This window comes from Thamnophis elegans, chromosome 2, assembly GCF_009769535.1.
Source record: "Thamnophis elegans isolate rThaEle1 chromosome 2, rThaEle1.pri, whole genome shotgun sequence".
Classification (NCBI taxonomy): domain Eukaryota; kingdom Metazoa; phylum Chordata; class Lepidosauria; order Squamata; family Colubridae; genus Thamnophis; species Thamnophis elegans.
This window is the reverse complement of record NC_045542.1, coordinates 66,927,296-66,951,459: the sequence shown is the minus strand read 5'-3', so window position 1 is coordinate 66,951,459 and position 24,164 is coordinate 66,927,296. Positions and strand designations below refer to the sequence as shown.

At 43.2% G+C, this 24,164-nt stretch overlaps 1 protein-coding gene across 1 annotated transcript; it reads left to right on the top strand.

The window, feature by feature from the left end:
* Positions 1-2,748: 2,748 nt before the first annotated feature.
* On the top strand, positions 2,749-23,236 carry TRMT1 (tRNA methyltransferase 1). The gene is made up of 17 exons (XM_032209142.1): positions 2,749-3,098; positions 5,648-5,986; positions 6,806-6,861; positions 8,114-8,256; positions 10,268-10,455; positions 11,923-12,038; positions 13,314-13,426; positions 13,731-13,879; positions 14,099-14,182; positions 14,914-14,983; positions 15,226-15,360; positions 19,198-19,283; positions 20,791-20,899; positions 21,406-21,482; positions 21,898-22,017; positions 22,544-22,664; positions 23,046-23,236. The coding sequence occupies exons 2-17, from the start codon at positions 5,679-5,681 to the stop codon at positions 23,100-23,102; spliced, it is 1,932 nt and encodes a 643-aa protein (XP_032065033.1). The 5' UTR covers positions 2,749-3,098; positions 5,648-5,678; the 3' UTR covers positions 23,103-23,236.
* The last annotated feature ends 928 nt before the right edge of the window (positions 23,237-24,164 follow it).

Genomic DNA, 24,164 nt, shown 5'->3' with positions numbered 1-24,164 from the left:
GTTTGTATGGTCTACATGCATTTTGGAAATCTGCAATTTTAAAGTAATTAGGTCAGAGTTATGAAAGCTCATTTATGTTTACTGTGTTTGCAAGATAGTCTTGTTTATGGTTTAGTGAACATAGTTTATGTAACCATTGTTCTGAGGTTATACCATGCACTGAGCTATCAACTAACCACACTGGGTTGCACAACATGCTAAACTATAATATTGTTGAGAAGTTTATGGTTCAGAATGTTATGTAAATACAGCCTATTACAATGTTATCTTTTCTGTGTTCAAGAGAAAAAGCTATCTTGAATATTGATTGTTTTCTAGGAATAGAGAAATCAGCTGAGTTTGTACAACACATTAAGCCATAAATCATGACATAAAAAAAACATTTAGGCTCATACAATATGCTAACAAAATGGCAAGAGTTATTTTGGCTGAGTGTGATTCATAAGATTCATTCTGGCAAGAGCCGAGGTGGCACAGTGGTTAGGGTGCAGTACTGCAGGCCACTTCAGCTGACTGTTATCTGCAGTTTGGAGGTTCAAATCTCACCGGCTCAAGGTTGACTCAGCCTTCCATCCTTCCGAGGTGGGTGAAATGAGGACCCAGACTGTGGGGGCGATATGCTGACTCTGTAAACTGCTTAGAGAGGGCTGAAAGCCCTATGAAGCGGTATATAAGTCTAACTGCTATTGCTATAATCCAACCACTAAATCACAAAAATGGTCCATCTAGCTCTGTGATGACGAATCTATGGCATGTGTGCCAGAGGCGGCATGCAGTGCCCTTTCTCTGGGCACATGATCCGTTGCCCCAGTTCAGCTGCGCTGCGCATGCACACGGGCCTCCCATCAGCCAGCTAGTCTTTGGATCTCTGCCACGCATGCATGGAGTAGAGGCTGCATGCAGGGGGCCAACATATGCATGCGGGGAGCATATGCATGCGGGGGCGCATGTGGGGGGCCATGCGCACATTGCATTTTGGGGGTTCAGGAGCTTTGGGCACTTGGTCCGTAAAAGGTTAACCATCACTGATATAGCTGAATGTTACCTGTGTTCACATGACATATTTACCTATATTCATGTTTTAATCATGTTCTATTCAGTTTTATGGATTTGTAAAACATGTTGAACCACAGACAAATCATAACTTCATCAAATGTTTTATGATGAAAAGTAGTTGTCTAGTTTATGGCACACACACAGTAGTGGCTGAGTTCTGAGGAGGAAACCTGTCTCCCCCCCCCCCCCACCGCAAAGCATGTTCAGTTACTAATATAGTATTGACTCCTACAAATTTCATGTTAGTCAGATATAATAAGTGACTGAAAACATATTGTTAGTTTGAAACATGCATTCAATACTTATATAGAACAGTAGAACACAATGTAAATCAGTATAGACAGGAAAAAACAACGGCATGGTGCCCTAGTGGTGAAGAAGCTTGCTGTCAGCTTGGAAGGTTGAGAGTTCAATCCTAGGTAACAGCAGATGTTTCTCTGCTAGGATGCAAAGAAAAAATATCTGCTGCAAACTCAGTACGCATCAAGAAGGGCATCTGGGCAGTAAATGCTCAGGTCCATCCAGGTGACCCAACTCTATGCTGAATAGGGACTAGAGTCATAAAAAGGGAGTAAAGATAGGAAAAACATTTTCATAAACATCTTCAAATATGAATTACACACAATTATTATATTGTAAATTTTACAGAGATATAATATCTGCTTATATTTTCCCTCTAATATGTAAATTTCCAGGAAGGCAATTTTGATGTGAGCCATCTTTGAGAAGATTCTAAATCTTGTGCATTTGGGCACCCAAATTCTGTGTTGCCTCAATGCAAATAACTGGTCACAGAAATAATCACCTCTGTATTATTCATCAGTTTAGGTTTAATACATTATAGCTATCTCATTTGAGGTGAAAGATAGATATATAATTAACACACCATTATAGTATACTACATTTCTATATGTTATTTTATCTTTGTTGTGGTATTATGCTACAGCGTTAGCTCATCTATCTCATTTTTCAAATTTTGTTGGTCATTGATCAAACAAGCGTTTAGATTTTGCAATATACATATACACTATATTTCCAAAAGTATTCCAAATAATCAAAATCAGTTGTGAGCGAATACTTTTGGCAATATAGTGTATTTTCTTGGGCTCATTTGACTTAATGATTGATCCAATACCCAAATTGAAATGAGAAGAACATTTGGCAATCATAGAGATATTTTCCAGATAATCAGAATTATTGGAAAATATATGGATCAGAAAGCTGTTAGGTCTTATTGATTTTTATATAACTTGCTGCAAGAGTTTCACAGAGATGATACGCTGAATTATTTCAAACTGAGTGCATGTAGATTTATTCAGAGGTTGCATTTACTTAAGAAAATGTGATGCCGAAAGGAAAAGGGCTTGTTTTTGAATCGACATGTACAGGAAATTCCAATAAATAAATTTTATTCTCTGCAATGAAGACTCGTGCATAACTTCAATGTACTTGAATCTTAATCATAATCATACCGCTGTTTATCGCCATTTGCCGCAACTGTTTCTAGGCATAAAGCAGTTAACTGCAATGGGCTCGTAGACCCGATTCAAGGCGACGTTTTGAAACAATTTGGAGAACACTGGACTTTTCTTACCTGCTTCGTTAGCAAAAAGTGGCACTTTTTTGACTCTCTAGGCGACCCGTCCATTACCCCGGTTCTATTGGCTAGCAGAAGATCAGCTGATCTTTTCCCAGTCACTTTCAACATGGCGTCGGCGGTTTAAGCTGGAACGTGGACATTCGTTCTGGTTGGTTGTGCTACCCATAGGGGAGCCCATATCGTGGGGCTTTCTTTAATTCCACCCCCGATTCCTTGGGATATATTTTATAATTCAACTCCGATTCCTTTGCCTGGCGCTTGGCCTGATCCAGATAATAGCAAAGACAGAAACGTTCGAGGTCGGTGTTACCTCCCTTCGAGAACTCCGGTTTCAGCCCTCCAGCTGCCTCACCTCCACGTATATTTGCAGTTGCATGCGAAGACTTGTGGAGGAATATAATGTTAGTCTACAGGTTATTGAAACTTACAGATTGCCTGTAAAGTAAGTGTAAAATTAATAGAGCTAAAAGCATTTCAATTCTCTTATTTGTATGCTATTCCGGTTACAATTAAGAAGATTCTTGGTGTCAAGATAAACTGTTTCTCAAAAGGTAGCAGTTAAATGCCCAGGCCCACATCTCTGAGATGTGGTGGTGGTAGTGTACCTCCAGTAATTTTCGATTGGTCATTGCTGCTTCTAATACCAAATACTGATAGTATTTATCTAAATTGTAATTAAGCAATAGTATTGCAAAACTAAGTTTAAGATTATTTATCTGCAAAAGAAGAGGTACAAACAAAACATGCTCTTATTTTGTATGAAAATCATAAAGTTCAGTGAGAAAGTTTGCCACTGTACACTCATTTTCTCACCCCTCACCCCCCCACCCCCTCAGTCTGTATATCAGGCCATAGAATTAAATTCAAGAGGCAAATTAATGATGTTATGAACACAAAACCCCTTGGAGATCACAACCCCATGCGTGCACCCCAACACATGTGTGGGTGACCCCCCTGCATGAGCCCCACCCTGTGCATGCGCACATAACCTCACACACACACCCCGCACATGCGTGCATCTCCCACATGCAGTCCACTGCGCATGTGTGGCAGAGACCCGAAAACCAGCTGACCGTCAGGAGGCACTAACGCATGTGTCATGCAAACCTAGAAAATTCGTTTGATTAAACTGTTAAACAAATCACACTTCACTGGAATAGGTGCTACTAGGTGAATATAATATGAGATACTCTGTCTTTAGGAGCTGTGTCTAAATACAGAGCAGGAGTGCTGAATTATAAATGTTTGGAAATTCAGAGTATATGCAGTAAAATTATATTTTTGTGTATATTCCTGTGTACTGGATCCGTGTCCCTCATGGCTGGTTACTAACAGCAGTGAGGTGACACGAGGCTGGATCCAGGCGGTTGTTACCGCCTCTCTTCGGGAGGGGAACTTCCCCGCCTCACTGAAAGCGGCGGTGGTGAGACCCCTCCTAAAGAAACCATCTCTGGATCCAGCTGTTCTCAATAACTATCGCCCAGTCTCCAACCTTCCCTTCCTTGGGAAGGTTGTCGAGAAGGTGGTGGCCTTCCAGCTCCAACGGTCCTTGGAGGAAGCAAACTATCTTGACCCCTTCCAGTCAGGCTTCAGACCCGGTTACAGCACTGAAACCGCTTTGGTCGCATTGACCGATGATCTCTGGAGAGCCAGAGATGGAGGACATTCCTCCATCCTGGTCCTCCTTGACCTCTCAGCGGCTTTCGATACCATCGACCATGGTATCCTTCTGCGACGACTGCGGGAGGTGGGAGTGGGAGGCACCGTGTTGCGGTGGTTCTCCTCCTACCTCTCGGACAGGTCGCAGTCGGTGTTAGTGGGGGGGCAGAGATCGTCCCCTAGGCCCCTAACATATGGGGTGCCTCAGGGCTCGGTCTTATCCCCCCTACTATTCAACATCTACATGAAACCGCTGGGAGAGATCATCCGCAGGCACGGGATCAGATACCATCAATATGCGGACGATACTCAACTGTATCTGTCCGCCCCGTGCCAACTCAATGAAGCGGCAGACGTGATGAATCGAGGCCTTGAAGCCGTTATGGACTGGATGAGGGTTAACAAGCTTGTATTCAACCCAGAAAAGACCGAGTGGCTGTTGTGCTTCCCTCCCAAAGATTCGATCAATATTCCATCACTCAGGCTGGGGGGTCAAATTCTATACCCCTCAGAGAGGGTTCGCAACTTGGGAGTCCTCCTGGACCCACAGCTGTCGTTTGACCACCACTTGACGGCTGTGACCAGGGGGGCATTCGCCCAGGTTCGCCTGGTGCGCCAGTTGCGACCCTACCTGAATCGGGAGGCTCTCACAACAGTCACCCGGGCCCTTGTGACCTCTAGGCTGGAATACTGCAATGTGCTCTACATGGGGCTGCCCTTGAAGAGCATCCGGCGACTTCAGCTAGTACAGAACGCGGCCACGCGAGTGATTGTGGGTGCACCTCGGTTCACCCACATAACTCCTATCCTCCGCGAGCTGCGCTGGCTACCTGTCGATCTCCGGATGCGCTTCAAGGTGCTATTAGTCACCCATAAAGCCCTACATGGTAGTGGATCTGGATACTTGAGAGACCGCCTTCTGCCAATTACCTCCCTGCGACCAATAAGATCTCATAGATTAGGCCTCCTCCGTATTCCATCGGCCAGCCAGTGCCGGCTGGCAACTACAAGGAGGAGGGCCTTCTCAGTAGTAGCCCCGACCCTTTGGAACGAGCTCCCTGTGGAGATTCGTACCCTCTCCACCGTCCAGGCCTTCCGCATAGCCCTTAAGAACTGGCTAGCCCGTCAGGCCTGGGGACAAGGATAGCCGCCCCTCCCGAATGATGAATGTATGTTGTTTACTATTTTATAATATGTCTCTATGTCAATGTTTGTATTCCCCTCCCCTGATTTTATGTGAGCCGCCCTGAGTCCCCTCAGGGAAAAGGGCGGCCTACAAATATTAATAAAAATCAAAATCAAAAAATCAAATCAAATTTCTTTTCTTTTTAGAGAATACTTTAAAGAAACTGATGACAAATAAATGTGTCTGAGGATTTGGTTGAGGCTTACCTTGCTTTCATATAGGAATGAAGCAACTTTAACTGCAATTTCAGTGAGAAATCAATCTTTCAACAAAAGCATGGAGGGTAATCAGAATCAAGACATGGCAACAGATAGCTGTAATCTAGAGCAAAATATGGCTCAATCACCTACAGTGAGTACAAGTGGTGACAATGAGTCAACAGAAAATGGTGAGAAAATAATCACAGAAGGAAAAGCAAAAGTGATTTTTCCAAATGCCAATGAAGTGTTCTATAACCCTGTCCAAGAATTCAACAGAGACCTTACGTAAGTAGAGAATAGGGTGACTTCACAAACTGTTGGATGAATGAATGAAGTTGGAATGAAGTAATAATGGGGGAAGGGGAATGAAGTTGGAATGAATGTTTTTTGGGGGAAGGGAAGAGGATAGTTGGAGTAGCAAGTTGGAATTAATTTGGAATTGGATTTATATTGAAAATATTATCTGTACCTGAGAAAAAAAGGATATTCTCCTATGGTTAGCTTCAGAAGGTATATTTCTTTGAGTTCTATCTTCCTTGTCTTAAGATCTTTTTCATCAGCAAAGGGGTTCTGTCTACCTTTCACTTTCTAAAAACTCTTGGGAGGAACTGCTACCTATTGCCACAGGCATCCTCAAGGGGACTAGCTGTGTATTTGAGCATATCTACAACTTTTCCCTACTTAAAGATCTGATTTAGGAATCCTTAATGTTCTTAATGTTTCTTTTTCTTTGTATTTTTTTTAAAGGAGTGCTCCAATTGCTATCAAATAGTAAAATGTGTTTGCTTAGATATTTTCATAATGCATAGGTTTAGCAAGTTGCAATTACAATTTTGTTTTTCACTTTTCAATGCAATTTTTATTAATATGACACTCTGTAATCGTAATGTAAAAGGAACCATATGGGAAAATGTTCGTTTAGTAAGGGTTAGGGTTAGGATTCTGAATTTCTGAAATGATAGTTTAGGACGCTGACCTTTATAATGATCTTTTGTAAAAGTCATGCATTCTTGAAAGGACTGTATGCATGTACAATAGAAAGGTAATTCTTTGTATATTGTGGCACATTAAACTTTGTAATATGTGCTTTTTTTTCACTTTTAGGTGTGCAGTTATTACTGAATTTGCTCGTCTGCAGCTTGCATCCAAAGGAATTAGGCGTGAGTGGCAATGCTTTCATCACTATTCCATCTAAGGTCCATCAGGTGAAAACGGAGATATATAAGAAGCAAAATGTAGATACCCACTTTTATTGTTTTGTAGTAATTCAGGTGGTGGGATTTATTTTCCTGCCTGCAAAGAAAGAATGTGTATACACTTAATAAACGTAATTAGGACTTAACAAGGCAGTATTTTGATTTCCTTCCTCAGGTTATTAGAAAAGGGGCTTTTTTAGTGTCTGTGAAGTGAAATAAGCAGACCCACTTTTAATTTTCAGGAACTGTCCCTAGAATAATAATATAGAATGTTTTAATCTTCTGTAATTTGTTATTGTTGATTTTTAGCTCTTTTATAGTTTAAAAAAGAACAACTGCAATTTACTTATATAATTGAAATTATTAGTAGATTTTTGACAGTGTAATTCTCCATACACCAGTAAGCATGTTCAGGTTTTCAGTAGTGGCAAAATTAAACAAGAGGGGCATGGCAGTTATATTTATAGTACAGAGATGGCGAACCTATGGCACGCGTGCCAAAGAGGCACGCAGAGCCATTTGTCAGTACACGCGAGGCGTTGCCCTGTCGCATGCGAGCGCTGACCAGCTGAATTCATCCTTTTTTAAAGCCACTTTTTGCCCTTCCCAGGCTCCAGAGGCTTTATAGAAGCTTGGGGAGAGCGAAAAGAACCCCCCCCCCCCCGAGGCCCTCTGGAGGCTTCATGAGCTTCTGTGAAGCCTCCGTACCGCAAAAATCCGGCCCTATGGGCAAACTGGAAGTTCGGGAATGGACTTCCAGTTTGCTCAGAGGGTCATTTTGACTGCTCCGGAGGCTTCAGAGAAGCCTCCTGAAGGTCCCTGAAGCCTCCAGAGGGCATCGGGGGGCGGCGGGGGAGGCCTGTTTTCGCCCTTCCCAGGCTCCTATAAAGCCTCTGCAGCCTGGGGAGGGCAAAAAAAGCATGCAAAAAAATGGAGGGGTCGCGCCTGTAGTGCGTATATGCGCACTGGGGGGGTTATCACGCATTGCATTATGGGTGCGGCATGCCTGCACACGACCCCCCTGCGCTCCCCCCACATGGCACGTGAGCCAAAAAAGATTCGCCATCGCTGATATAGTAGGTTACTCTGATCAGGAGAAAACACCATTTCAAGGATTTGATAATTATATAAAAAGATTTAAGGACTAAACATTTGTTCAGACAAGGTACCAAGGGTATATTCATCTCAAAAAGATTCATTCATCTTTTTTCTCCAGTTGCAGTTCCTGGGGAGGAAAATACCTCTAAAGTGATTGTTGATCTTTCTGAAACGGGAAAAGATAACTTGGAACAACTGAATTATAGAGATACTACAGATGAGGAGACTACTACAGTTGCAGAAGTGGAAGAAGTATGCCAGGTATTGTATCTATGTTTTCACATTGGGGTTTTGAGGGTGAATTGATTGAACTGCTCCATTGACCATTACCAGCCTGTTGTTGTCCAGATATATTTGACCTAAAGTTTCTAACATTGGCACAGTAGTTAGAATGCAGTATTGCAGGCAAACTATGCCCATTGTCAGGAGTTTGATCCTGGCCAGTTTATGATTGACTTAGCCTTCCATCCTTTCAAAGTTGGTGAAATGAGGACCCAGATTGTGGGAGGCAATATGCTGACATTGTAAACTGCTGAAAGAGTGCTGTAAAGGACTGTGGAGTGGTATATAAGTGCTATTGCTATCATTCACAGCTATCATAATCTTTGTCTGTTCTTGGTGTGAGATTGCTTGCTTGCTTGCTCATTCATTCATTCATTCATTCATTCATTCATTCATTCCTTCGTTCATTATTTATACTTCTATCCTCCCACAATTCAGAGTCTCTCAACAGAATACATGAAATATAAAACCAAATAAAGTATCACTGCAATAATAAAACAACCCAACCTACATTTTTGACCCTTAGCAACTATTTAAACTAGTCTCTGCAGTTTTTTTGAAGTGGTTTTCGCAGTACAAAAGGAGTATTGAAGTTGTTTGCATAGCTTGCCTGCAGCTCCCAGTTCCAACAGCCAATTTTGATGTGTAGATGAGCAGATAGCTTACTCTCTGCAATCCTTTCCTCTCCAATCTCTCTGTATTGCAAGGGGACAAAAAAAGAAAAAAAAATAACAGGTCAAGCACAGAAGAATGCATATTGATGGTAAATGGCAATTACATGACTAAGGAGTGTTGCAAAGATTGTAAATTGGCTATACATTTTTAAAATTTATATAAATATATATATTTTCAGCGTAATCGTAACTTTGAAAATTTTATGAAGTAGTCAGTAAACTAGGACTACCTGTATTACATAGTAAAGATATGATCTATCTTTTCTCTGTAAGAGCTTACGAAGGCATAGTTTCCCCTTAAATGGAACACAAGAAGGATATAACAATGAAAGACATTTATAAAAAATGTTTCCAAAATCTTGGAAATTAGCACTTTTGATGAGATTTCATATGAAAACATTACATTCTAACATGATTTAGTTTACTCATGATTATATGACCATTTAATTTGGCTTGAAAAAACAATTAGAAGATTTTGCAGTTGTCATTTAGTTGAACCTTCCTACACAGTGCTGACTATCAAGCTTTAATTTCAAGCTCTATGTTTTATTATTTGTATCCTATAATTCAATATTACCCTAATGAATATATGCATTTTAAAATATAAAAATAAAAACAGTACAGTTAACAATCAGGATAATTCATATTGCCTGAGCTAACAATTAAAAACATGATGTTAATAATGGGTTTTTGGCCATTTTCCTGAATCCTACAAGAGTGTCTTACCGCTTCTCCTTGGGAGTTGCTTTGATAGCCTGGGATCCATACAAGAAGAGGCCTTTCCTTCATGGCTGTACTGGGATCTTCAGAGCAGCTATTTGAGGCAGTGACCTATCTCTGTCTACTGAGTAATATAATATAAGTCTGGTCTGTATCAGAGGCCTTCTTCACTATCATGGCATATTGTTGCAGCATATGTTATATAAACATGAATGAAATAACCTATTCTTTACAACTTCTGGGATTTGACTGATCACCCTTTGTGGGGCTTTAAACATTCTTTTGAAGTAAAGAATTTAGGACTTTGGATTAGTTGTTCATTTCAGCAGAGGTTGAAGCATTCAGAGGGTCCGCTTTAAGATATGATGCAAACTTCTGTATTGTTTTGAGCATGCAAAGTGCTCCAACACCACAAAACACTTAGGAAAAACACATTCTGAGCAGGTCTATTTGACATTCTTGAAACTGCCAGGGCCACTTTGGAAGTTGAAGCAGGGGTGATTCCCATAGTTTCAAGTCAAATGTTGAACTTTTTAAAGTTAGTTCCAAAATTTATTTCAGTTTTTCTTTAACATTTTTTCCCTGCCTTTTTACAGGAGGGACTCCAAATCCTGGAAGCTCTGGCTGCTTCTGGACTGCGTTCCATCCGGTTTGCAAAGGAAGTGCCTGGCATTCACAGTGTGGTAGCTAATGATAATTCCTCTAAGGCTGTTGAGTTTATCACCCAAAACATTAAGCTCAATGGCGTGGAACACTTGGTGACTCCAAGCTTGTCAGATGCTCGGTTAGTAAACTTCTATACAAGAGAAGGATTTCTTTCTTTTTTTAATTCGCTTGACCATTTAACATTCTGAAACATAGCTCATAAACTCTTCCTCTGCAAGGAAAATAGAAGTTTTGTTTTTAATAATAACAATGGGAGTTAAAGAAAGACAAGCAACTTAGATTTCACTTAGCCACTTAGCCATATTTGGCTGACATGTTTTTTTTAATATAGAATAGTATTATTCAGTGAGTCTTGGGGAATGATAATAATACAGGGTGGGTAAAAATTGGTGATTTTTTAAAATCAGAATTTTTTTTAATTTAAATCAATTTTTATTTAAATTATTTTTTATTTTTATCAAATTTATTTTAATAAAATGTCTTTGTAGTAAAAATCTATCTAAATCTAGTTTCCTATTTAAGATACATTAATAATTTAGTTTATTCAGCATGAAATGGAGCTTAGTTATGTAGCATGAGGCTGTATATTCTGCAATATTAGGACTGTTGATGAGTCAACGGCGGGTCAGAGAAAGAGCCAGGGAGAGGGCAGAGATGACAATTGCTCTTTAAAAAATATGATTTAATTCGACTTGATTTAAATCAAGCCATTTTACTAGTGATTTGAAATGGGCTGCAGTGCCCATTTCAAGCAGAACCGCTCATCTTTCTCTCTGGTGCAAAGCCAGCTCGCCCTCCTGTGGCACACCTTGGAAAGCGCACAAGCATCTCCTATAACAGGGCTGGTACCTTGGCAAGCCAACTACTATTATTCTATATAGTACACTATTGCAATAGGATTGTGGTCTCCTGGCTACTGCAACGATATGATATGGTAATAATAATAGGTATATGCTACTCTTAAAATCAGGAAGATTGTATGACTTGATGCAGAATTGCCACTTGTGTAATCTGGGAAGACAGCTGAATCACTGGTGATATACAGGTCCTGTACTTCAACTGCATTTCTAATTATCCCATTCTTTAGTTCAGTCATCAGGGCACAATGTCTGTGTATCACTTAAAAAATAAGAATACACAAAGGACTTAATTTTCCAGATTTTCCACCTGTTTCTGATCTTATGCCAGTGCACTACAGCTGAAAACAGCCTTCCCTTATTGAGCAAATTATCCCTCTACTCCCCTCTTCTTCTATGGAATTAAGCATCTCTGACTTGCATTAGATATGTATTTGTTGACCTAACCTTTTAGTGATGTGGAATCATATGATGGGCATGCCACGTAGTGAAAACAATCTCTATATGAACAGCCAGCCAGCTAAGGAAAATAGCGGACCCTCCATTTTAGGTACAGTTTTCTGTGTATGCCAAATGCTTAAGCATAGAGAAGGATTAACTGAGCTTCCTTTTCAACAGAAGTCCACATCTATGGTTTCTTAGAATTTCCTGCTTCCTCCTTTCTAGCTATCAGAGGAACCACACCTAATCACTGTCTGTCAACCTCTCTCTCTCTCTCTTTTGGGCAGGATGCTGCTATATTGCAAAAAGGCAGCTAAAGAATTCTTTGATGTTATTGACCTGGATCCGTATGGCAGCCCTTCTGGTTTCTTGGATGCCGTGGTGCAGTGCGTGAGGGATGGAGGTTGGTGGCTTCTTTCAGCTCTAGGCATTGTTATTAATAATCAAAAAGGGGCTGCTCTGGATACTGGCTCCCCCCCCCCCCCGAGAATTTTCTCCACTTTTTTTTTAACCGCAAACTAAAATAAGAACATGGATTTCACATTGTAACATTTGTTTTCTAAAATCGGGTATTTCTGTAGCCGTATCCTGCTCAGTAAGAAATAGTGATGTTTCAAAGGTTATAAACTATTCCAAGAATGATTGAGACACATGTTTATTTATTTATTTTTTATCCCATCTTTTTTACTTTATAAATAACTCAAGGCAGCAAGCATACACAATACTACTCCTCCCTCCTGTTTCCACACAACCACCACCATATGAGGGGAGTTGGGCTGAAAGTGACTACCCTACTGTCACCAAGGGAGCTTTCGTGGCCAAGGCAGGACTAGAACTCAATCTCCTGGGACTAGCCTAGTGCTTTAACCACCAGGTCCGTGATGGCAAACCTATGGCATGTGTGCCAGAGGTGGCACACAGAGCTTTCTATGTGAGAATGCATGCCATTGCCAGATGCTCTGCTGGTTTCCGGTGCGCACATGCGCACTGGAAAGCTGGTATTTGTGGGTGCCAGAGCGCTGGAAAACAGGCCATTTGGGGAGCATTTCTAGGCTGTTTTTGGGCTGGTTTTTTGCCTGAAAAAATGCCCTCCAAATGGCCCCAAAACCAGCCTGAAACAGCCCAGAAAATGGCTTGAAAGCGTTCTGAAAAAAGGCACACAAAATGGGCTAAAAACAGGCATGCGCACACTGGCCAGCTGCTCTTCAGATTTCCGGTGCTCTGGTGTGTGGCGTGCACACATGCACCTGCGTTCCGGTTTGGGCACTCGGTGCCGAAAAGGTTCGACATCACTGCATTAGACCAAACAAGCTCTCAGAGTGAACATTACATAGTGAAAAGAAAAATAACCCCATAGTCTCAAGTCTGGAATCGGGCTCGAGGCTTTTCCTAATGGCAAATAATGCTGCTGTCAGATATGTCCCTCTTAATGTAAGAGCTTGTAAGGCAAACTGGCTAATTCTATTTGTGTTCCCTTTTTATGCCTGATACTGTAGGAAGAGTAGCCCCTTTTTAGAGAGAAGGAAGTAGAATTGCACTGGCTCAGCTGTGGGCAGGTCTAGAGTGAAGCCTTCAGCACACACTCATTGATTCTTTCTGTCCGTTCCTCCTTAGCGCCTTAGGTATGTTTGGGAGAAGTGTTGGTTTGCATTTTTTTCTACAATTTGCCTCCCAACAGGTCTGCTGTGTGTTACATGCACTGACATGGCTGTATTGGCTGGGAAATTGGGCGAAACATGTTACAGCAAATATGGAGGGGTGTCAATCGGCACCACCTGCTGTCATGAGATGGTGAGTAGGAGGGAGTGCCAGGCAATGAGATGCTTACCTTCTATTGCCATCTTTTTTCTCCTTGTTATTCTGCTTCAAAGGAAATTAACATTTCCCAAATTAGCAAGGACAGCTAGTAGTAACTTGTAAGTTCTTATAAGTACCGCAGTACTGGGGTGGAGGAAGAATGGAATGGGAATACCACGTGCTGTGAAGGATATACAAAGGTCTTAGGTACCTTCTGTAAAGTTAGCCATATTGTGCCACATTGTGCCAGCACCCAAAGGCAAAAGGAACCCCTGCTGCCCTGTCCTTTTCCTTTCAGGCCCTACGAATTATCCTGCACAGCCTAGATCTTCGTGCCAACTGCTACCAGCGCTATATTGTTCCCCTGTTGTCTGTCAGTGTGGACTTTTACATCCGTGTGTTTGTTCGAGTCTTCAGTGGACCATCCAAGGTCAAAGCTTCTGCTAGGTGAGAACCTGCTCAAGATGGTATTTTGCTTTTTCTGCTGTGTTTTCCTTGCAGAGGAAAAGAATTTTGCTTGCTTTCTAACTGTTCCCCATTCGTTGCATTCAGAAGGAGGAAGCCCGATATAGCCGGCGTGACTCAAGACCGGCACCTGGACATTTCCTTCTTTGTTTGCCCTTTCGCTGGTTTCTCTAGCAACTCTTCTTTTCTTTCTCTTGGCAGCAAACAGGCCTTGGTTTATAACTGTGTGGGCTGTGGATCATTTCATATCCAGAGACTTGGCAAGATGGTCAGCGATGGGAAAAAGTAAGAGTTCTTTTTTACAGTTTGGATATCCTAGTGGCAGTTTCCTTCATTCTGCTGCCTAAATCACTTTTGGAGTATACAGGGTTTTTTTCCTGCTAGATATTTTCTCCTGCACTGATGATAGTGAAAAACTAATTTCCCATTTTAATAAGTATTGCTTTTTTAATTGAAACTGCTAGTTTCTCCTCACTTTTCTTTTCCCTTTGAATTTTAAAATAAAATAAAAAAAAATTGATCTCCACACATCTTATCAGAAACTCATGAGCTGGGAAATTAAAAAATATGAAAACGTACACAGAAAGAGATATCTGTTTATTGGAAGCCCAAAAACTATTAAGTACTTTATTTGTCCAAGAGGAAGAAAATCTCATATTTAATCCTACAAAGAGAGGGAGGGAGGGAGGGAGGGAGAGAGAGAGAGAATTACATAAACAAACATTCTCACTGGAAAATATGGTTTCGCATTTCCTGCCTCTCAGCATTAGAAATTGCCTTCTCTTTTCTCCAGTCGAACAATGCTGCTGAGGATTCAGAGGTTTAACTCTGAGCAGATGTTGTCTGTCTATCTCTGATGCTTGATCTATATTCTGCTAGAGAAGAGATACCTATGGGGCCATTGGCCTTGGACTTTTAGACAACCTGTGCTTGTAACATAAAGGAATCTTTGATAAACGGGGGAAGCAAACCCATCTGTTATTTTGATCTGGTTTCTCTTCTGCATAACCCCACAGTTTCAACTATAAGGCTGCTTGTGGCCCCCCTGTAGGTCCATCCTGTGAACATTGCCATCAGCACCACCAGGTGAGCCGGGACAATATGTAGCCTCATGACTTGCCTTACATCAGGGGTGTCAAACTAACTGCCCATTGGCCGGATGCATCATGCACTGGCCACGCCCATCCCATTTAGCGAAGGGGACAAAAGTCGCGATAAATCACGTGACGACAATGTGACAATGCGAGTTTGATAGCCCTGCCTTACATGCTTGGAGAAGTGATTTTTCCCAAGCTTGATACTTCTTCCTCCTCCTCCTCCTCCTGCAGCTGGCTGGCCCCATGTGGGCAGCACCGCTTCATGATTTGGGTTTTGTCCAGCGAGTTTTGTCAGCAGTTGAGAGTAACCCAGGGCGCTTTCAGACAAATCAACGGCTACAGGGCATCCTGAGCATGGTGATGGAGGTGAGTATTGATGGCTGTTGGCAGAGTGAATAGGGTGATTCTCTTTTCAGATCAAACCCTCCCCCCCCCCCCAGAATGTGTCATCAAGTATAAGGTGACCAGATTTTCAGATTGGTAAAGAGGGACACCACTGACCGGGGGGGGGGGGGGGCTTGATTAAAAATTTTATATTTTGTCAAAAGGTCACCCCAGGACACTGAAATCAGCATAAATACGAATCTGTTGCCAAACAAAATTTTGATCATGTGACCATGAGGATGCTGCAACGGTCGCTAAGTGTGAAAAATGGTCACAACCATTGACTTATAAATAGACTAATGTTCTGAAAACCTGACCTAAATTACTATATATTTTAAATAGCTGTAAAGCTATGTTGAAAAAGTTATTCTCAAGGTATTGTGATAAATTCAATAAAAAGAAGGGAATTCTTCATGAACTTAAGGAGAAATGAGAGTATTGGATAGTAAATGGGCAAATAAAATTACCAATCAAAGAGAATATTTGCACCTCAGGGTTGAAATGAGATGTTCTCTCCTACTCTTTCCTCTTCCTCTCTTCTCTCTCTGTCTCTCTCATCCTCTTTCTCTTTGTCTCTCTTCTCTTTCTCCTTCTTTTCCATTCTTCCTTCACTTATTCTTTCTTTCTCCCTTCTCTCTCCTCTTTGTCTCTTTCTGTCTCTCATCCTCTTTCTCTTTGTCTCTCTTCTCTTTCTCTCTCCTTCTTTTCCATTCTTCTGTCACTTTCTCTCTCCTTCTCCCTTCTCTCTCCTCTTTGTCTCTTTCTCTCAGTCTCTCTTCTCTTTCTCCTCCTTTTCCATTCTTCTATCACTTTTTCTCTCCTCCCTTTTCTCTCCTCTTTGTCTCTTTCTCTCTCTCTCTTACCCTTTCTTTCTTTCTCTCCTTCTTTCCCACTCTTCTGTCACATTCTCTCTCCTTCTCTGTCTCTTTCTGTCTCTCTCCCCTTTTTTTTCTTCCTCTCTCCCACTCTTTTATCACTTTCTCTCTACCACCCAACTTGTCCCCATACTTATCTTCGACTGATCATGTTTGCAATAATTTACCTTTTCTAAATAGGCGTAGTTCCCTTACCAGATCCCTCGCTCAATCAAACACACACACACACACACACACACACACAAAACCATTTTTCTCCAAACTTTGGTCACAGCATGGTTCTGACTTCGGCTGGTGGGAACAGCTTTCCCCTTTCCCCGTCCAGTTTGGCAACAAGTCTAGCGGAGGGCTGTCCCCATCCCCGGTGACCGGGGCGGAGCGGGGATAGCGAGAAGGCAGGCCCGGCTCTTCTTGGCTTCTGCCTCTCCTAGCAGCATACAAGAAACCCCGCGATCTCCGTTCTCTCTTAACTTAGATACGGAAACGGCCAATAGGAACGGCTCGTGGTCACAGATCAAAAGAGGAGATCGCGACGGAGAAAGAGCATCCATTAGCGCTGCCCTCCCTCCCTTCCCTACTTCTGCGCATCTCGAAACCACCGCGTAAACAGAATTTGCCCCGACGTTTTTCCCACGGACAATGAGCTCTCCCTCAGACCTTTTATGATACAGCCACGCGCTGCCAGACTCCAAATAAGTTCTAACTAGGTTACCCAGCCCATGCGAGCCAGCAGCTGATGGGCAGGGGAACGAATGAGCGGCTCACTCGTTCCCCACTCATCCGCCCGCTCACACGCTACAGTAGCCAGCCCAGCAAGCTAGCAGCGGATGGGCAGGGGAACGAATGAGCGGCTCACTCGTTCCCCACTCATCCGCCCGCTCATACGCTACAGTAGCCAGCCCAACGAGCTAGCAGCGGATGGGCAGGGAAACGAATGAGTGGCTCACTCGTTCCCCACTCATCCGCCCGCTCAAACGCTACAGTAGCCAGCCCAGCGAGCTAGCAGCGGATGGGCAGGGGAACGAATGAGCGGCTCACTCGTTCCCCACTCATCCGCCCGCTCACACGCTACAGTAGCCAGCCCAGCGAGCTAGCAGCGGATGGGCAGGGGTACGAATGAGCGGCTCACTCGTTCCCCACTCATCCGCCCGCTCACACGCTACAGTAGCCAGCCCAACGAGCTAGCAGCGGATGGGCAGGGGAACGAATGAGCGGCTCACTCGTTCCCCACTCATCCGCCCGCTCACACGCTACAGTAGCCAGCCCAACGAGCTAGCAGCGGATGGGCAGGGGAACGAATGAGCGGCTCACTCGTTCCCCACTCATCTGCCCGCTCACACGCTACAGTAGCCAGCCCAGCGAGCTAGCAGCAGATGGGCAGGGGAACGAATGAGCGGCTCACTCGTTCCCCGTCCATCCGCCCGCTCACACGCTACAGTAGCCAGCCCAGCGAGCTAGCAGCGGATGGGCAGGGGAACGAATGAGCGGCTCACTCGTTCCCCACTCATCCGCCCGCTCACACGCTACAGTAGCCAGCCCAACGAGCTAGCAGCGGATGGGCAGGGGAACGAATGAGCGACTCACTCGTTCCCCACTCATCCGCCCGCTCACACGCTACAGTAGCCAGCCCAGCGAGCTAGCAGCGGATGGGCAGGGGAACGAATGAGCGGCTCACTCGTTCCCCACTCATCCGCCCGCTCACACGCTACAGTAGCCAGCCCAGCGAGCTAGCAGTGGATGGGCAGGGGAACGAATGAGTGGCTCACTCGTTCCCCACTCATCCGCCCGCTCACACGCTACAGTAGCCAGCCCAGCAAGCTAGCAGCTGATGGGCGGGGGAACGAATGAGCGGCTCACTCGTTCCCCGCCCATCCGCCCGCTCACACGCTACAGTACCCAGCCCAGCGAGCTAGCAGCTGATGGGTGGGGGAGGGCGGCGGTGGCGGCTCGCGCAGAGAACCGCTCGGTTCCGGAGCTTCTGCCGCCCGTGGCGGTGCAGCACGGGCTGGCTGTGACGCGTGGAGATGAAATGAACTCCGCAAACGGGGAGAAGGAGGAGAGGAGGCCTGTCTCCTCCCCATAGCGCCTCCCGATTCCCACTGGTACCAATCTATAACATGATTACTCACCAGTGAGTAAGCGCAGCTGCAACCAAAAGACGAAATGAAATGGAGACTCGCACATGCGTGCTAAGCTAAGTGGACTCCAGCCAATCAGTGAACTGGTTGGGATGGAAAATTTTCAGCACGCGGCGTGCTGAAAATTTTCCATCCCAGCCAGCTCACTGATTGGCTGGAATCCAGGCCAATCCAATCAGTGAGCGGCAGGCTGGGCTGGCTTAAATTTGTAGGATAGAACGGAATGATGAGCCAGCCCAGCGAGCTAGCAGCTGATGGGCGGGGGAGCGAGGGAGCTACAAGCGCCAAAAAAAGCGTGTGTTTTTAAGAAGCGTGCGGGACGCGGGAAAATTCATGGAAAGGCATGGCTGTCCCGCCAAAAGCGGGACGTCTGGTCACCCTAATCAAGTAGTAAAGTACTGGAGAGCTAGCCAGCTGATCATCATGTTTTGCAGGCAGCATTGCTCCGTTCAGCCTTAAGACAGCCTTTTCCATTGCAAGGCACCAATGTTCAAGCCATTCAAGTCTGGGTCCTTGCAAGGCTATTGACATCTTTTTTATGAGACAATTGTAATAGTGAATAAGCTTTTCTAAAAGAAAACCTCTTATAGCAGGCTTAAAAAGTACCTTAGGAATAGATCATTTCTTGAAAGCAGAAGATGACTAAAACATGGTTGCAGTAATAGATAGGCTGTCAAGATTCCAAAGTTGCTGAAGCTCCAAAATGGCTTCGGTCAGGTCAGCTTCAGGGTTGACATATGACTCTTCTCTAATCTAACTAGAATAACTTCCCTGTATAATCGGAATCTCCTTTCCTCTGTATGTAGGAACTACCTGATGTCCCTCTCTATTATACCCTTGATAAACTCAGTAAAACGATCCACTCTAACAGTCCTTCACTACTACAGTTCAGGTAAGATGAACTTACTAGTTTGCACCAAGATCTTGTATTTAACTTTAAAAAGGAATATCCCAAGATAGGTTGTGAATATGGTGATAGACAGGATTTCCTTGCAATTGCTAGTAAAGTCAAAGTTTGAATGCCATTGTGATATTGAGGAGATAATGAGTTTTTTTTTCTGGTAGTCCTACCAATAGTGATGCATTCATCAGGAGCTTGCTAAGAGACTGGGTTTTTTTGTAAGTTATCTGGTCTTGTGAATCTCTGAATCTTTTCAAACATAAGCAGAATAGTCATCACATGCAGATGGCTCAGGCCCCATTGCCTGAGAAACATGCTGTTTAAAAGATTCCTTCTCCAAGACTTTGGTTGACTCAAGGATAAATTTCGATTTGGCTGATTTGAATTATGAGCCCTGGTGATGCAGTGGTTAGAATGCAGTACTGCAGGCTACTTCTGCTGACTGCCAACTGCCAGGAGTTCGATCCTGACCAGCTCAAGGTTGACTCTGCCTTCCATCATTCCAAGGTCAGTAAAATGAGGACCCAGATTGTTGGGGGCAGTATGCTGACTCTGTAAACCTCTTAGAGAGGGCTGTAAAAGCACTATGAAGTGATATATAAGTCTGTTGTGGCCCAGCAGGAGCCGCTGGAGCTGCCACCAGATTCCAACAGCGAGGGGCCCTATGAGTCAGCTCTGGAGGATGTGGAGGACCCTGGACAGGGTTCCGACTCTGAGCAGGGCACAGAGAGGCTGGTTGGCCACCATGAGGCGCCTGAGTCTTGGACCAGTGGGGAGGAGACAAGGGAGAGTGAACCTGAGGTCAGCAGTGAGTTGTTCCTGGATGCCCGGCTCCGAAGAACTAATAGGCGTCAGGAATAGTTGCGCAAGTACAGGAGGTAATTGCACTCAGCTGGTGGTCATTAGGCTCCTCTCCAGACTATAAAAAGACTACTTGTGCACACGCCCCTCTTGCAGAAGTCAACGCAAGAACGAATATCAGAGAACATTTTTGTGAGCTTGGCAGGCTGGATTGCTGCCAAGCCTTATCTGTGCTGGATTGCTGCCCAAGCTTGTCTGGGCCGGTTTGCTGTCAAGGACCTGTCTGTCTGTTAATTAAATGCTGTAACTTACCTTTGGCTCGGAATGTGTGTTGGTGTGGGACGAGGGGGGTCAGAACATAAGTCTAAGTGTTATTGCTATTGCTATTGCAAACACAGCTGCTCAGGGTCTGCAGAGTGATATGTCATGTGATTTTAAGGCTATCCAAAGAACACATTTCATAGGAAAGTAGAGAAGAAGTTGTAAAAAAAAAAAAGTTACAGCATTTAAATATACAGTATAGAAAAAGTAGATTTGACCAAATTGGAGTCTCATGTTTAGATGATTGTACCAATTTTCCTACCGACTCAAACAGAATGTTGATCTGTCCCAATGGATGTTGGGGGCTCTGCTAATCTTTTTCCATAGGGAAGTTAGGGCATGTTTTAATATAAGCCTTCTCTGGATTCTTTTTCAGATCAGCTCTCCTTCACGCTGGCTACCAAGTGTCGCTTTCTCATGCCTGTAAGAATGCTATCAAAACAGATGCACCATCATCTGTGCTTTGGGACATTATGCGCTGCTGGGTGAGCAATGGCCTTAACTTTCATGTAAGGGAGATTTCTTTTTGGCTTTTGACACTATATAACAACTATGGAGGCCTCTTTAAGGCTATTCCAGGCATCAAGATTCTCACAGAGGTAATTTCTGGTTTCTCCTCTTCCCTAGTTTTTAGGCAAAGCCAATTGGCTTAAACTTTCTTTCTTTCTGCAAATTTTAATAAAGGTTCAGTGTGAGGAAGCCCTAAAAGATTTGAAAAAAACACAACAACAACCCGAGACTTCCATTCTACAGTTGGTTGCCTTTGCTCTTGGTCTAAACTCTTCCTCTAGGTCAGGGCTATAAATTCCCGGCCTGTGGGCTGGATTCGTCACACGCTGGCCACGCCCATGCACTTTTAGCAAAGGGGAGAAAAGTGACATGTCACGTGACCCCGCGGTGGTGATGTGAGTTTGACACCCCCGTTCTAGTCTTTTTTTTTTTAGATTAAACAGCTGTTCCTTCTCTTCCTTCTGCCCATGCCCACTTGCAGGAGCGGCTCAACCCTGTGAAACGAGAGCGTCTTTCAGAGCACAGCCCGGCTGCTCACATCCTTTCCATGGAACCCAAGTAGGTGATGGTCACATGGTAGAAACACAGTTCTTGAGGTGCAGGGCATTAAAAACCTGGATGTTTTGAAGGCAGAAATCTAAAGTTTCTGAAGGCAAAAAGGAAGCAAACAAAAAAGAGCCTCTCTTTGAAGGAGATGGCTGATTAAGAAGTTTGATAAATAAAAATAAAATAAAAAAATAAAATAAAAAAAATAACATTAAAAAGACACATAGATACATACAGGGAGGATGGCAGTAGAGGGAGGAGAATCTCCCAAGAGTGTTATTTTGAAGCGGTTTCTTTGCAGAGAAAAATGTAAGATATTGAATGCTCTTACCAGTGGCAGAACCTACTAAAAAGGTTCCTATGGGTTAGAATTCAATCACACATTCTAATCTGCCCCTTATTCTGACTTTCTATAAATTGTATACAGGTTGCAGGCATCCTTTACCGTCCGAGCAGATGCTAATCCTAAATCACGAAAACAGAAACTCCGGCGGTTCCAGATGAATCCAGAGCCCTTCTGGGGGCCCAAAGCAAGAGCAAAAGCCGGGTAAAGGGATTTAAAAGGACTCATGGGGTGCTGGGAGGAAATCAGAACATCCAGATATAAAACTCTGGGATTACATCTAGGATATTTGAAGAGGAAGAAAAAGAGTTCTGTGTCTTCGTTGTAAAACTGATGCCAGATATATTGTTTGGGCTGCGAATTGTAGTCTTGTTAATAGAACTTTTGTCTCGGAAGATTGGGTGGCAAAGGACAGGGCATAGCTAGTATCTTCCTCTGCATCTTGACTCCCTTCTCAGAAAATAAAAAAGCTTATGCACATCCCATAGCTGCAGGTCAGGCCCTTGGCTGATGGTACCATTACCTCTCCTTGTTGGGTGCAACCTAATCATAGCAGGAATTGTAGGCGGGTCGAATCCTCTTGGGTGCAGAAGCAGGTGGATGCCTTACCACTCACCGCTCAATTTTTTTATAGGGTTTGCTGCAGTTTTCCATTATGAGCCTTTTTGGTGCCTCATTAAAACCAAAGGGCAGCTGCCTTGGTTCATGCCTAATTATTTTTCTGGGTTAGGGGTGGGATTTCCTCTTGTCTGCAGGAAAAGAGAAAGTTACATCAGAACAAGAGGAAAGTGTGTGCAGAAGGGAATGACGATTCTCACCTAAAAAACTTTCCATGCAAAAGGTTCCGACAGGTAAGTGGCCCGAATTACTCTGTGTGGTAAGAAACTAATTAAAGACCCATGAAAGGAGATGGGCAGCATCTTTTTGAATTCAGTTTATTGTGAAAGCACAGGTCCAGGAAGAAATGCAATTGGCATGTGATAGAAAAGGATTGTGACACAAAAATCTCATTGAAGACCTATTTTTGATTTCTATATGTAAAAATACTGAAGATAACATAGTGAAGATAGCATAGTCTATTTCCGAGAGCTGCTGAGTGCTTTATCTAGGCAGGTGTTTTGGGTTTTTTTTAATCAATCAGCCACTTATGTAAAAATATAGGCTGGATTAAGTGCAAGAATATAAAATGTCTTCAATAAGTTGTTTCCAATGAATGCCATTTTCCTTCCCAGGGTGACTGTACCTTAGGGGACAAATGCTGCTACTCTCACGAGACACAGAAAGAGTGAAGCACCATAACAGTAGTGCGGACATGAGTCCTGAATGCCTGGTGGGATTTTTATTTTTGCATTTATAGGCAATCTTTATATTTTAATGACTGTCAAAATGTGCATGCAAATTAAATACCATTCTCTTTTGATGATGTTTGGATTTGTGATTGTTTAATACTGATTAGAGTGTCCTTTTGATTCGTTAGCATTTTCGTAGGGCACGGATTAACAATATCTAAGAACCAGTTCAGCTTCAAGTAGAACAGCAGAGAACAAATTTACATATGGTCGTCTTTCTACTTAAAAAACCCCACTTCTATCTGCACCAGCCTGCATGCAGAAAACCCCAGGGCTTAGGCATATTTATGTGAAACATTTTTTTTTTATATTGGCAGGCAAGATTAGTAATACTAGTTAAGATTGAGCAATGATAACCTTGGTGTAAGGCAGCTTCCTGTGATTGGCAAAAATATACTTCAGGCTATATGGTTTTCTTTCATCATACATATAGTTCTGGCCAAAATGTCAGGGTAAGAGTCTCACAATCGCCCCTCTCCCCCATTTATATGAGCCTATTCACTGCTCTTTTCAAACTGACAATATGTCTCCCAATAAAGCTACAACGAAGTAGCAAGTTAAATGTCCTTGGTGCTCTCTGAATTTGGTTATCTTCTTACAGACATTTCATTAGCCCAAACCAGGTAACATCATCTGACTAGCACTGTTTATGTTACCAAGTTTAGGTAACAAATGTCTGCAAGAAAACAACCGAGCTCAGAGCACCAAGACACTTCATTTCAACCCTGAGCTACAATTATTATTTATAAGTAACAAATTTCCTAGATAAAAGTGCTTTCAAAATATCTACATATGCATTTTTCTGAAAATTGGTGCAAGCAGTTTAATGCAAGTCTCAGCTTAATACTGAGATGTCACTGATGTGAACCAAAGTTGAATAAGGCATTATAAAACAAACCTGTTAGTGATTTATAGGATAGGCTTATTTTCCAGACTATACAACTTATTTCATAGTAAAACATATTGTCCATGCTAATGGAACCTGATGAGCTCTGCAAGATC

What these genes read in the sequence shown, in the direction of transcription:
- TRMT1 (XM_032209142.1), top strand. Translation starts at nt 5,679, where the DNA reads ATGTGTCTGAGGATTTGGTTGAGGCTTACCTTGCTTTCATATAGGAAT. An exon ending in ATTGCCATCAGCACCACCAG is followed by an intron (nt 14,984 to 15,225) that starts GTGAGCCGGGAC and finishes CTCCTCCTGCAG; the next exon opens with CTGGCTGGCCCCATGTGGGC. An exon ending in GGGACATTATGCGCTGCTGG is followed by an intron (nt 20,900 to 21,405) that starts GTGAGCAATGGC and finishes GCCCACTTGCAG; the next exon opens with GAGCGGCTCAACCCTGTGAA.